This window comes from Mirounga leonina, unplaced genomic scaffold (assembly GCF_011800145.1).
Source record: "Mirounga leonina isolate KUSES-001 unplaced genomic scaffold, KU_Mleo_1.0 Mir_165, whole genome shotgun sequence".
Lineage (NCBI taxonomy): Eukaryota > Metazoa > Chordata > Mammalia > Carnivora > Phocidae > Mirounga > Mirounga leonina.
In genome coordinates, this window is record NW_023270415.1 from 54088330 (window position 1) to 54102545 (window position 14216).

The 14216-nt window shown below is 36.6% G+C and overlaps 1 protein-coding gene across 3 annotated transcripts; it reads left to right on the plus strand.

The window, feature by feature from the left end:
* The first annotated feature begins 183 nt into the window (after positions 1 to 183).
* On the plus strand, positions 184 to 10649 carry ENY2 (ENY2 transcription and export complex 2 subunit). 3 transcript variants are annotated; one of them, XM_035011767.1, is made up of 5 exons: positions 184 to 272; positions 1756 to 1832; positions 5529 to 5599; positions 6944 to 7018; positions 9600 to 10649. In XM_035011767.1, exons 2-5 carry the CDS (start codon positions 1765 to 1767, stop codon positions 9674 to 9676), a joined length of 291 nt encoding a protein of 96 aa, XP_034867658.1. In that variant the 5' UTR covers positions 184 to 272; positions 1756 to 1764; the 3' UTR covers positions 9677 to 10649. The 3 variants fall into 3 exon arrangements, with proteins under 3 accessions (XP_034867658.1, XP_034867656.1, XP_034867657.1); XM_035011765.1 differs by having other exon boundaries at positions 194 to 344; XM_035011766.1 differs by lacking the exons at positions 184 to 272; positions 1756 to 1832 and adding an exon at positions 2039 to 3156.
* The last annotated feature ends 3567 nt before the right edge of the window (positions 10650 to 14216 follow it).

Sequence of the window (14216 nt, forward strand, 5' to 3'; positions counted from 1 at the left end):
CGGTGCGGGATGCCCTCTGGGAAATGTAGTGTCCGTGAGAAAGTTGCATGACGGGCTAGGTAGTTTTTCGGAGACTTAACGCCCGCACGACAGCGTGGTCTGGACTCTCTTACCCAGAAGGCTGAGCTACCAGGAGGCGGCCCGCGCTGGTTAAATTCTCACATTTATAGGCAGGGCGGCGAGACCCCGCCCCGGAAATGCGTGTTTTAGCTTTCTGTGTGCTTAGGTGCCCGAGCTACTGAGGGTCTAGGTCCGGGCAGCCGAAGAGTGTGGTAGGTAACGGTCGTCAGCGCAAGGGTCATTTCGTCGCTGGGAAGGGACGGCCCTCGCCCGCGGTGATGGTGGTGAGCTATGCCCGTGGTCCTCAGGGCCGGGACCCGGGCCCAGCCCAGGCTCCTTTCGATGTGCTGTCTTTCGTTAGCTTCCCCGACCCGCGCTCGCGGGCCTGTAGGGCTCTCCGACAGGGCGTGCAACTGGAGTTGGCCTGAAGCCAGTCCACGCTTTGTTTTCTGGCTCCTCCCCTCCCGCCTCTCCCGCTGTCTCCGCCCTATTCTATTTTCCCAAAGAATGTCTGAACTGGGAGGGATCCCCTAGCGCCCTCGTTTTACCAGTGAGAAAACTGAGGCCTTTGAGAATTGACTTGTCCAAGGTCACTATCCGTATTTTAGGGGCCAAGGCGAGATCAAGTTCAATGTTCTAGGAATGGTACCGACTAGACCTTAGAATTATTTTGGAAAATGTGAGCCTCCAACTACACGAGCAAACATTTCTCAGTCCTTTCTCAGCCCTTCCTTTTTCCTGTTCCACTAAAAAAAAATTTTTTTCCCAACTCAAAACTCAATTGCCAGCCTGACTTTTCATATAGGCGAGATGGGACACAGCAAAAGTGGTCCCAAGTTAGTGACAGATTATGTGCAGTAATGTTAGCTTTTTCCAAGTGTTACATTCTAACCTCCCTCTCCTTTCTAAATCGCTTTGGTCTTGGTTGTCTTTTTTCACTGAAAATTGAGAATTTTCTAAGTTAGGAATTAGTTGGAGATTTGTTTTTCCCTTATCCTACCAGCAAACTTTGATGAAGACCACACACAAACACATACTTGGAGCTAGTTTGGCGGTTGTAATTCTGGGTACATTCTACTGAAAAGTCAAGCACTTAGAGCCGAATCTGTAACTTTGATTTTTCACCAACAGTGCTTAATCTTTTATTAGTATTTAGGTTATGTGGCTTCCCCGAAATTTTGAATGCAGTTAAGGTGCAGGAATGATTAGCAGTCAGTTATGATGTGCTGTTAAAGTGTTTTGGGGCTGCTGGGCTCAAAGTGCATGAGTTCAAATCCTGCCTTCAACACTTTCTATCCTGGTGCCTCAGTTTTCTCAATTGTAAAATACAAATTATGTTAATAATTCTTACATAAAAGAATAAGTTTTGGGAATTAAACGAGGTTAAAAAAAATCAATGTGTTAACCCAGTACTTGGCACATAAGTGTTGCATAAAAGTTACAATAGTTACTGTTATCCAAAGATTGATTAATAAAGAGTATATGGGGGAAGAAAAATTGTAAAGTGCATTAATCAATATGACTTCTTGGGATGCAGTAAATAATATTCAGAGTAATGACATTGTTAACACATTGTTGAAATTTATCACCCCTTCAGGTGATAGAATGTTAAGTGTGTTGGGATGCTTACCTAGAGGATTTAGAAGAAAATGCTTTGTATGTGTTTTGTATCTGAAAATACATGTTGATGTTCAGGTTAGCAAGATGAACAAAGATGCGCAGATGAGAGCAGCGATTAACCAAAAGTTGATAGAAACTGGAGAAAGAGAACGGTAAGCAATAGATTGTGTTAGTAAATTACATTTAACGTCTTTAAATTATAGTTACGTTATATGTAAAAATCTAAATATCAAGGAACAAAACTCATGTCAGTGGAAGGAATTACAGAAAATTGAGATTATCAAAAGTTTCAGTTCCTAACATCTATAAAAAATAGGTGTGTTCAATATTGCATGCTTAAAGGAAAGTGAGTCATCTAGAAAGATGAACAAGAAATGACTCAAAGAATGTATAATCAAATGGAAGAGAAAAAAAATCCCAAATAACTACAATTAAAAACATAATGTTACCCAATTTTTAACAGAGAGATAATTTGGTAGAACCAGTTTTCAGTTTCTACACTCTCAACTTCAGAGCAGCATGTGCTGTTCCTACTCTCTGAAATATTATTCTTTCCCTGATCTTTAACTAATTCTAGCTCATCTTTCAGGTCTTAATTTAAACATCACCTCTTACAGGAATCTGTTAAGTCCCAGATCCCTTGTTCTAGCCTAGCATTTAATCACATATTATAACCACCTGCTTTGCTTGTTTGTGTCCTCCAGTGTAATCCAAGTTCCTTGACAGTAGAAATACCATTGTATCCCTAGCATCATCCCTAGCACATAATTGGCCAGGGTAAATATTTGAAGAATGAACAGGTTTGGAAGTACTAAACAGAGACTCAGGAATCAAGAAAGGCTTCCAGAAACAGGGTGAAAAGTTGCATAAGAGAAATATATAAGGAACAGGAGGGATCTTTCAACTCTACCTGGGGGTTAAGGTAATCAGTTACAAAATAGTAAAAGAGTTCCTTCAACTCGGGAAAAAGATTAGCCATTCTTCCAGCCAATAAAGAACAGAAGACATTCTAGGCAGATGGAACAGAATGTGCACAGTCACAGGGATTTGTTACAACATGATAATGTTCTGAGGAGCTACAAAATTAAAGCTAGCAGGTAAAGTGTGAAAGTGATGTTGCTGTAACAGTGGACAAGAGGAGTGGATTTTGTATAAGTCAGAATTCTTTCATTTGTAAATGATAGAACTCAGAAACCGGCTTAACCAGTGAAATATATAAGCTCATCTAAGTACAAAGTTTAGAGCTCGAAGTTGCTTCAGTCTCCACTGGGTCCAAGCACCCAAAAATTGTTACCAAGAATATGTCTTTCTTTTTCTTTCTCAGCTCTGTTTTCTTCTGTGTTCGCTTTATTCCCAAGCAGACTCTACCCACAAGGTGGCAGAGATTAGCAGTTCAGAGTTCATGCCCTCTGGCTCAGACTACCTTTCTCCTAGTAGTTCCAGCAAAGTACCTGGCGTGATTACCATCTTACTTAGGTACATAGGCCAGTTATGGTCAACCTTGCTTAGGTCTCATTTCCAATGTTGGAACCCTATTTAGATTTCTTACACTAAGAGTGGTGTCAAAGAAAGGTCAGGAAAATGGGTGATGGGTTTGCAGAAACATCTGTTGTTGACTTTATCCTTGGGTGGTGGGAGTCATTAAAAGATCCTAAGAAGGGGGATGACTACATCACTTTTGCTCTTTAGGAATATTAGCCTGGCAATGTGGAAGAGAGACTTGAAGGGCTAGACATAGATTACAGAAGAACATGTTAGCAGATTATATCAGATTAAAAATGGAAAACAGCAAAAATAGAAAGAAGAACTTATAATTTTTTAAAGTAAAAGCAGCCCTCAATATGAGAAATGAGGAAGAAGACATCCAGAACAATGCCTTGGGGAACTGAGAGGATAGTATTAGCAGTAATGAGGAAAGGGGGTTATTTATGTTTATTTGTTTTAGGATAGTATTAGCAGTAATGAGGAAAGGAGGTTATTTATGCTTGTTTTTTTTCATTCATGCAGCTTAAAATTACTGAGTTTCTACCATATGCTATGTCCTCTTAAGGTGCTGGAGATATGGTAGTGAACAAAATAAAGTCTGTTCTTCCATGGAGCTTACATGGGAGAAGACAGAAAATAAGTCTGTATTATGTAGATGGTGATAAGTTCTAAAGGAAAAATAAAACCGAGAATAATGAGGTGTGTATTTGAGACAAAAAAATAAAGAAGGCTTCACTGATAAGAGGTCAGAAGGATTTGAAGGAATGAGGGGACTCCCAAGAGCCAAGGACCCAAGACAGGAGCTTGCCTGGTATTTTGATCACCACATGGAAGCTCATGAGCCTGAATAAATTGGATGAGGAGAAGAAGAGATAAAGTCAGAGGCATAGCTGGGGAGGGGGGCAAGATCATGGAGGATTATTTAGGCTGTAGCATAGATTTGGAATTTTAAGTAAATTGGGAAGCCACCAGACCCTTTTGAGCAGAGGAAGGAGAGCAAAGTATATAAGGGAGGGAGCAGGGGAACAAGTTAGGGGCTTTGGTAACAGTCCAGTCAAAAAAGAAGATGGCTTGGACTAGGGAAGTAATGGCAAAGGTGGTGAAAAACATTTGAATTGAAGTATATATTTAAAACTGGAGGGGCGCCTGGGTGGCTCAGTCGTTAAGCGTCTGCCTTCGGCTCAGGTCATGATCCCAGGGTCCTGGGATCGAGCCCCACATCGGGCTCCCTGCTCCACGAGAAGCCTGCTTCTCCCTCTCCCACTCCCCCTGCTTGTGTTCCCTCTCTCGCTGTGTCTGTCTCTGTCAAATAAATAAGATCTTTAAAAAAAATAAAATAAAAAAATAAAACTGGAACCATAGGAATTGCTCCTCTGGATTTTATGTATAGTGTTAACAGAGTTGCTGAGTGAAGGATGCCAAGTTTTCTAGCCTGAGGAACCAGGATGGACAATGGCATTCTGACAGGGAGAATCGGTTGAAGTGGGAGAGAAGCAGGAGCTGGGTTTTGGCTCTATTAAGATGAAAAGACCTAATTAAATACCAAGATGGAAATGTCACGTAGTGAATGGTTAGAAATATTGAAAGAGAAGTGGTTTGGTTTGGGACATGACAAGTTCAAGCACTGAGAAATTATTTAGGTTGAAGATTGAAGATTTGTAAGAGTGGGTATGGCAAAAGGATAAGAAAATATTGGTAAGAAAATGTTTTATTACACCCATGATGCCATTAGTTGCTATACACACCATTATTATTATTATTTTTTTACCAGTAGGGTAAAAGAAGATACTGCCAATTAAATTATGATAGGCGTACCAATTACTGAATTGTTGAAATGTGGGGAAAAAAACAGTCTTAGAATCAATGAAATACCACACTTAGTATATAATTTAGAAGGTTACTGGAAAAAATTGAGGGGAAAGTTTTTGAGGTTAGAGAGGGATATGATGGGGAAGTAAGAGAGCTCAAGGATAAGAGTCTAGTCAGAGAATAGATTTTGGAGTTTTAAGATTTTGAGGTGCAGCAGCTTCAAGCTCAAGTAATACCATTCAGAAGTTGTACAAGATCCACAATATTCCTGTTGGTGGAGGTAAGTAGAAAGTGTATGAGAAGGCCAGAGAGTAGAGTTTCTTGAGAATTAATTGTACTGATGATGAAAATGAAGTCCAGAGTTCAAATGACTTGCATAATGTCAAAGAATTATTTAGTCATAAAACCAAGATTAGGTCACAGTTAAGGTAAAGTTTTTGGGATTAGAAGGCAGGGAATTTTTCATTGAACATTTGAACTTTTGCTTCAAACATTCCTACCTAAAATATTGTACCTTGTTATAGTTTAATATGAAAAATTTTCTTTCTCAACAGCCTCAAAGAGTTGCTGAGAGCTAAATTAATTGAATGTGGCTGGAAGGACCAGTTGAAGGCACACTGTAAAGGTAATCAGTTTCATTTACAAGATAAGCTAATTTCATTCTTCTTGTTGGCTTGGGGTTCACTAGAAAAATAATAGGCAGTATTTTAAGATCTATCGAGTGCTGAACATAATTTTAAACAAATAGAAAATTCAATCTTCTAGTAATGATTTCCCCCTGTGTCCTTTTGGTAGAAATAATTCCTGAATCTTTAGAAATTTTCTTTTTTTTTTCTTAAAACAAGTGAGGCAAGATTTTTTCTGGCATCAAAGTATGCATTCCATCCTTTTTCAGTGTGCCTACTCAACGTGAAACATTAGTTATTCCTATGTTTTTACTTTATAACAAATTGAACACTTTATGATTGGCAGACTCCACGGGAATTTTATCTCCTGGCTTTAACAGTGTTATTTTTGAAAATTTACCTATAAAAGATCTTAGGTAATTACACTTATTTTTTTAAAATGTAGAATGGAAGCTTATAAAATTGCTAGGTATCTATGATGATGCCACTAGATAGTTGATACATGTCATGAAGATGAGCCTCTTCTAGCTCAGCTTTGGTATACTGGAATTCTGGATATTTTCAGTGAACTCCTATTATATTGTAATGGTTTCTACAATTAATAATAGAGACTATTTGTACTACTAACCCTAAAAAGGCAGTGTGGCACATTAGAAAAAGCATAGTTTCGGGGGTCATATAGACCTTCACTGGAAGAGACTGAAACTGGATTTCAGCTCATGTTTGGATGAGTTATTTACTTTAAGCCTCAGTTGGGTCACTTGTAAGTGGAAAAATGTCCAGCCCATTAGATTGTTATGAATATCAAATGCCATAAATCACCCAGCACATAAGAGTGTTCCAGCAAATATTAACTCCTTGCCCTCTTCTCTCTCCTTGGGCCCAGCCTAGAGAAGAGAAAGGAACAAAGGAGTTGTTCTATTCTTTAATTTTGGGCAATGAAATTACAAGTTAGACTCAAATAATAGCTTTTTACCCCTTCCATACATTCAAGAGCTGGTATGATTATGGTGAAATAAGATCTGTACAGTTATATGTTTCCAGCTTTTTACACATAATTAGATTTGACTTTATAGTCCAAATTCATTCTAAGTGTTATAATAATTGTTAAGTTACAGGTTATTTAGCTGAGAGATGAACAGGCTTTTAAGATTTTGCTCTGGCGAATACTTAATGTGTTTAAGGTTGAACTAAATCTTCATTAGAAAAGAAAAAAAGTGTCCTCTTTTTTTTTAAAGACCAGTCTGCACTCTAAAAACATGATCTTAACCCTTCCTCTATGAAAATCTTTCTTACAGATAATGATTTTAAATGATATGATTTGTTTTTTGCTTTTGCATAAGAGGTAATTAAAGAAAAAGGACTAGAACACGTTACTGTTGATGACTTGGTGGCTGAAATCACACCAAAAGGCAGAGGTAAGGAATACAAATTGTGTGAAAGGAAAGGTGTGCTGAAGACCTGATTTCTCTCTCTCTCTCTCTCGCTGGTTCAGCTTTTCTTTCTTTTTATAGGGAAAAACAACCTTTCCAGAATTATTTGGGTACTTGCATTTCCTCATTGGGAAAGATTATAATTGCCTTCCTGCTTCTCTAGCATAGTCTTGAGTAATACATGAGATAAGAGGTATAAAATGTTTTTGGACTCTAAAACAGTATACAGATATAAGTTGATAATAGTGGTTAAGACAGATAATTTTTAAAATGTGGGATTTTTGTAGAGGCGAGTATTACCTGAAGCTAGGATTTATAAATTTTTATTAGATATGGCCCAATTTCACTTAAATATTTAATAATTCAAAGTTTTACTCCAGCCCCAGGGTCAATGCTCTTCTCTTGTTTTTCTTTTTAAAAATAAGTAAAGCTCTGTCTTCTTAAGTGTCTAAATTAAGAATTTGGTAGCTCTAAAACTTTGTGTTCTGGGTAATCTGTATTTAAAATTCACACTACCATCATCTTCATTTCCTTACAGAAGGCAAAGGAAAGAGATGAAATAGTATATTAACATTTATGATATGTAATAAATATTAACTACATTACATTGTTAGCTCAGATGTGGCTACATTATTTTCATTTATTTTGTGAAAGGGTTTCTTTTGGTAATTTTAAGTGAAAGCAGATAAATTAGATAATCCATTATCTGTTTTGTCACACAGAAGTAGTAAAAAGAATTTAAGTGTAAAAAGTAAAAAAGTTTGAAAATTATTACTAGAGAATACTAATTCTCTGAACTACCTGCTGGGATAGAGCTACAGAATCCTGTAGTCCTTTCCAGCCATCTGTAGGCCTGTTTACAGCTAAAAAAAAAAAAAAAAAGACTTTTTCATCAAGTATGTCTCAGGGAAAGAAAAACAAAACATAGTATTTATTGTTCCCCAGATGGATTTACATTTTAAAATAATATTCTCCAATTTCTTTTTCTATTTTCCTTCTGTAATTTATGCTTAAGCTATTATCATTTTGGAGCTGGTTATACAGGGTAGAAATTTTCTTTGCTTCTCCTTCAACACTTGTATCTTAGACATTTCAATCCCTTATAGCTCCACTGCTAGAAAATGAGCAAATACACAACAGAGAAATAAAAATAAATCTTTTGTTTTATGTTCTTAGTCTTCTTTATAGCCAAGAGAAGTATTTATTTTCTTTTTTTAACTAAAATACAGTAGAATTGACCATTTTTTAGTGTGCAGTTCCATGAATTTTATACACATGTACAGATTCATGGAACTACCCTCCTCCCCGCAAAAAAACTCCCTCAAGCTATCCTTTTATAGTCATACCTTATCCCTAACTCCAAGGCAACTAATCTATACTCCCATCACCTTAATTTTTATTAATAATGTGTTTAATATATGTACTGATCACGTTTCCAGTGGTCTTGAATTAATTATGTAGCTTTTACTTCTAGCAGGCTTAAACTAAACATCTGTAAAGAGGAGTACGTGTCCTATTTAATTTGTGTACTTATTTTTGGAATACTGAACTGTATCTGAAATATTTCATTTCCTTTGGATACAAGCAAGTAGCATTAGAAATTTTAGTTAATTCACTATTGTCCTTATTTATTAGTAGCCAAGAAAAGAAAAAAAAATAGTGTAGATTCATTTGTTGACATTTAATAGTAATTTAAAATTACTAAGAGCAGGGCTCTAAAATTTCAAAGAGCAGGGCCTTTTTTTTTTAGTGTGATACCCTGAATAGATAATAGTCACATGGTTCAAAATTGAAGAAGTAAAAATACCACAAATGTAACTCCTGTTGCAATTTTTGCATCTTTGCTGAGTCAGAGAGTATGTGCACTTACTTCAATACAGTATTGCCAAATTACCTTCCCAAAAGTATGGTACCAATTTATATTCTCCATCAGCTAATATAAGAGAGCCAATTTTCCCTCAGTGTTACCAACACAGGATATTACTGACCTTTGGTTTTTAACCAATATAATTGGCAAAACATGCTGTTTGTGGTTTTAATTTACATTTTAATTATGAAGTTACACCCCCTGTATGTTCAAGAACTGTGTTTTGCCTTTTCTTCATCTCTTTTGCTCATTTTTCTATTAGTCTGATCTTTTATCAATTTGGAGAAATGCAGTGAGAGATCAGCCCATTTCTGTAAGAGTGGTTTCCCACTTTCTGTCTTTTGCCTTTCTTTATGGTGATTTTGACCCACTTACTAAATTGCCATTGTTGATTTATATCAAATTTATCAATTTGTTATAACCCTCTGTTTCAAAAAGGTCTTTTCCACTCCTAGTTTAAAGAATTTTCCCATATTTTATTCTCATTAGTGTGCAGTATATTTAGGTATTGGATAGTTCACTCAAATAATGAATTGCAAATATAGTTTATTTTTTCAGATATCTTTACCTCTTTCTTTTTTGAGGCATATGGGTTATTCATGAAATTATTTTGTTAATTCTGAATAAAATATCAAATACCAAATTGACATATATTAATTGGCATCTTCTTACTCCTATATTTTTATTTTTGTATTTCAGCCCTGGTACCTGACAGTGTAAAGAAGGAGCTCCTACAAAGAATAAGAACATTCCTTGCTCAGCATGCCAGCCTTTAAGATTGGATGAGATTGTGTTGTTTTGTGGTTTTATTTCTGAAAGTAAAACTTGCCATAAATTAGGAATCAATTTCCCAAAATAAAATCCTTTTTTGTATGATGGTATACAGTTTTCAGTAATGATGTATACATTGTATTGATTTTTTCCCTAAATGTGTTATTTTAATAAATATCTCATGAATGAGTTTGAAGTTTCCTTGGATTTTGGAATAAAAGGGACTTTATTAATAATATACCAGATTTGTTCAGAGGAGAATTCAGCAATTGATATAGTTTAAGTGTTAAGTATGTGCATATCTCTGTGCTAACAACTGAGGAGGAGTAAGCAGGCTCTTCTTAATGTCTGGATGTGGTGTATCCCTCTTTTGAATCTCTGCTATTTTATAATACATGTCCCATCTTGTACTACGGATGTCTTATTTCTGATTTGTTATAAATGCTGAGGGTTGGGACTGGGTCTTACTCATCTTTATGTGCCTTCCTTATTCCTCAAAGAATTTACCATCCTATTGGAAGAGAGAACATTTGCAAACTGGCTCCACACCAAGCTCCTCTTTCATACTCTACTCATCTGAACTTTGAGAGCAGAAACTCTAAATTGCATCCCCACATACTAAGGTCAAGAAAGAACTTTATGGGAAATAATCTCCACCTGTAGCTTTACTCTGACATCAAGATTGCCAAATCCAATGGACTTTTGTCTGTTCTTATGTGACCTCTGCTGGAATGAGAATGTTGACCATCCTGCCACTTGGAACTTTCTTCCCACTACTCACATTGTGTATTCCTACCACTGGAAGTTCCTTCTGTGTCTTGTGGATACCTTTTGCTGTATGGGACTTCAAATAATGGTGTTTCTTAGTGTTCCCTCCTGGGCCCTCTGCTTGACTAATGATATACTTTCCCTGGGCAAATCCCAGGAAACTTGGGTTGGACCATGGATTCAAATACAAACTTGTTGATAAATGGTAAATTGTTTCTCTAAACCAGACTTCAACCCAGCCTCCAGACCCGTATACCCAACTGCTATGGATCAGCTTGCTTGGATGTTCCATAAACACCTTAAACTGACCACACCTAAGATAGTGACTTCTTTTCCTCCAGTAACTGCCCCTACCGTGTTCCTTATCTCTGTGAGTGGTACCTCCCAGACCTACAGATTACCAGAGCTTGTTAAAATACTGATTCAGAAGGTAAGAGATAAGGCCCAACATTCTCTATTTCTGACAAGCTCCCAGTCAATGCTTGTGCAGCTAATGGAGGACCAGTTTGTAGCAAGGTTGTCGACTGTCCACTTCTGCAGCGGGCTCCTAATGTTTCCTGCTGTTGTTTCATGCTTCCTCCAATGACTCTTCCACACTATTACCTAAGTGACCTTAACTCAAAGTCAAACCTTGTCATTTTAGTCTACCTGAAATTTCTCAGTGGTTCTTAGTTTACAACGTAAAAGTCAAGCTTGACCATAGCAACCAGGTCTGACATTTACTTCTAGTTACTCTAGAGAGTCTTCAAAAGTATCAAGTTAATTCATCCCTAAATACAAAACTTCATCAACCTAGAAAGCCCTTTTACTTCTCTCATTCCTACTTTACCTTCACAATTCAGCTTGAGTTGTTGCAAAAACATTCTAACATTCCTTTGTCTGGTTTAGATTCTCAACCACTTTTTTTCTATAAGAAGCACCTGTGCATAATTTCAACACTGGTTCTTGAACGTCGCATACATCTGGAGGAAAGGAAACGACTTTTTGACTTTGCGTGATATGTATTTGTAGATGGATGGACAAGGGAATGAACACTATGCGAGCTCAAAATAAGGTAACAATACAATTGGGTATCGTTGAGAAAAGACTTCGTGTTAATTTTTGGTTTACTGTTCCAGAGATAGAATTTTATATTTCTGATGAATTTATATTTTAAATGTAGTCTTTGAACTAACTGGACTTAATTATGTAAAGTGACCTCTCTCACACACACACGCAAAATCACAAAACCTACACAAGAGTTTGTTTCATCTCTTATAAAGCAATGATCGTTACATTCATTGTTCTGTTGCCCATAATCAAAAAGGAAACAGTCTTAAATGGTACATCAGAAATGTTAAGAACAATAGATCTTATTTGTATGTGCAAACAAACCAAAAATTGCTCATGAAGATATTTTAGTAGCTTAAAAGGAAAACGAGAAAATGAAAACAAAATACTTTGAAATGGAGCAAAAGAAAGTTGAACATAGCAATTGAAAGTACGAAAGAACATAATTTTAAAGTGATAGTGCCAAAAACTGCCCACCTCTGCGCCCACTACCTCTCGGTTTTTTTTGACTTCTTAGGAATGTCTTGTTTGCATCTAGAACCATTGATATTTTTCAAAGAAACCAACTTCTGACTCCCATCATTGATTTATGTAAACTAGGAATACCTTCTTTAAAGACCTTGCACCATTCCATGCTCAATGTCAGGAATTGAAAAGGAGAATACTGTTACACAACTGCACTGGGTGAGTACAATACTAATTAAGATTACTATAAGCTTCTCTTGTATAGGATTAAAGAAGACCTAACTAAATTATTTATGTAATCACTTTGCTTTGGCATTAAGAGTGTATCATTTGGTTGAGCAGTGCCAAGCCAGGGCCTGGGTGATGCTGGGGATTGGTAATTGGATATGGGACTTTTCCTAACTTGGTAAAACTCAAGAGAATTATGACAGTTGCTCAGTAGCTGATGTTGGAAATGATGCAGTGTGTGTGTGTGTGTCTCTGTGTGTGTGGTGTGTGTTTTAACCCTTCTTGTAAATGGCTGTGTCATATTACTCAGTGACTTCATAAGACCCTTCATATTACCATTAGACACCACACAAAAGTCACTGGATGAATCCACCAAGAAAACTAACAGGTGCAGTCAGGCAATTTGAGTTCCAGTTCCATCTATGACACTGAATTATCAGGTAAGACCGACTCTGCTGCATAATAGGTCTGATAATGTTATCTGGCAAGAATGAAAATAATTACAAAACTGCTAATACTGTTAATAAGGTAATCATAAAAGCAATATGGATTAGAGTTACTCCTAGGAAAAACTCTAGAAATATGTAATTATTTACTATGTGTTTTCTAGATTTATAAAGATAGATGAATTACACCCTGTGTGGAAAATAGCTGCTTTTATTTTTCAGGAATTTCCATATAATATTAATTACCATGATAATACCTACAAGAATGATGGTAACCAACATATCTTGGTTGGAATAGAATAAATCTCTCTGTAACAGCACTCAGGGAGGATTGAAATTTTCTGTAGTCAGTTTTACCCTCATTCTACTATTAACTCCTCTATTACATAGACTGTATACCATTTATCTTTGGATCCTAAGTGCCTAACAGAATAAATTCTTGGTAAGTTTTTTTAAAGAAATGAATAAATAAACGCAACAGAGAATGAAATTTGGCATGTGCCTGTTTATTCCAGACTCCAAATTGTATTTGGTTGTTCTGTCTGTCAGCCACCAGAGGGCACTTGAAGCCCGTATTTTGGTTCTACCTGGGGCTCTCTCTAAGTGTGTTATTTGGACAGGCTTAATTCCAATGCAAGCCAATCAGATTTTTCAAGATGGAAGTGTTATTGAATTAAAACTTAATGCGAGGACCTCAGAATGTGCTTCTGGTATAAATTAAGATGAAGCTACTGTGAGATGTGTTATTTTACCACTATCATTTTCTGATGCCAATTCAGTATTTCAGGCAGAAATTTGATTAAAATAGCATATGCCATGACTGAAATAGTTCTATTTCAGCCATTTCATCAAAAAAAAAGAAGCATAGTAAATTTTTAATAAAAAGTGAAAGAAAATGTCCAGTGTTATTTCCCTGTCATCGTGCTCCTCTTTTATAGTCCTTTTAGAAGGGAATAATACTCATATTTCCCTTTCTCATACTTATGTCAGTGTTTAAAAAAAGAAAGTGTAAATAGAATATTATATAGTGCCAAAACCCTGTAGACGTTCATTGAATGTTGGCTTATGATAACAATGGTAAAGAATGTCAGTTAATGAAGGCAGATAGATTCTGCACTCAGGGTGCAGTGTTTTTCATAAAATAATTTTAAATCCAGGACCTGGTGCCAGTACTCACCACATCCATAAATGCTTTGGCTTTGTGCCTGGGATCACCAGAATTGAGTGCTAATAAATGGCTTTCAGTTACTGCATACCTCCTTAATCTAAAATTATTTGTTGAGGGCACATATTTGAGAATTTATCCTTTCTAGGCAGCTACTTATATCAATATTGGCCTTTGACCAAATAAGAGGCATAATGCAGAGTAATTGAAATAGAGACGTCCATTAAACCCCAGCCTGGCAGGTGTGCAGGCGATCTGGGTAGTGATAGACATTGTGTAATCTGAGGAGCATTCAGTTCGGCTAATACATGTGAGTGCGCACTCTGGTTCTCTTCTTGGAGCTATTGTCGATGGACTTAATGATTTCATTAGTCACTTACAAGTTCTACCTGACAGTTGCCTATCAACAACACGATTCCTTTC

Coding starts and splice junctions, on each gene's coding strand:
- ENY2 (XM_035011765.1), top strand. Junction 5,600..6,943: donor GTTGAAGGCACACTGTAAAG/GTAATCAGTTTC, acceptor CTTTTGCATAAG/AGGTAATTAAAGAAAAAGGA. Junction 7,019..9,599: donor AATCACACCAAAAGGCAGAG/GTAAGGAATACA, acceptor TTTGTATTTCAG/CCCTGGTACCTGACAGTGTA.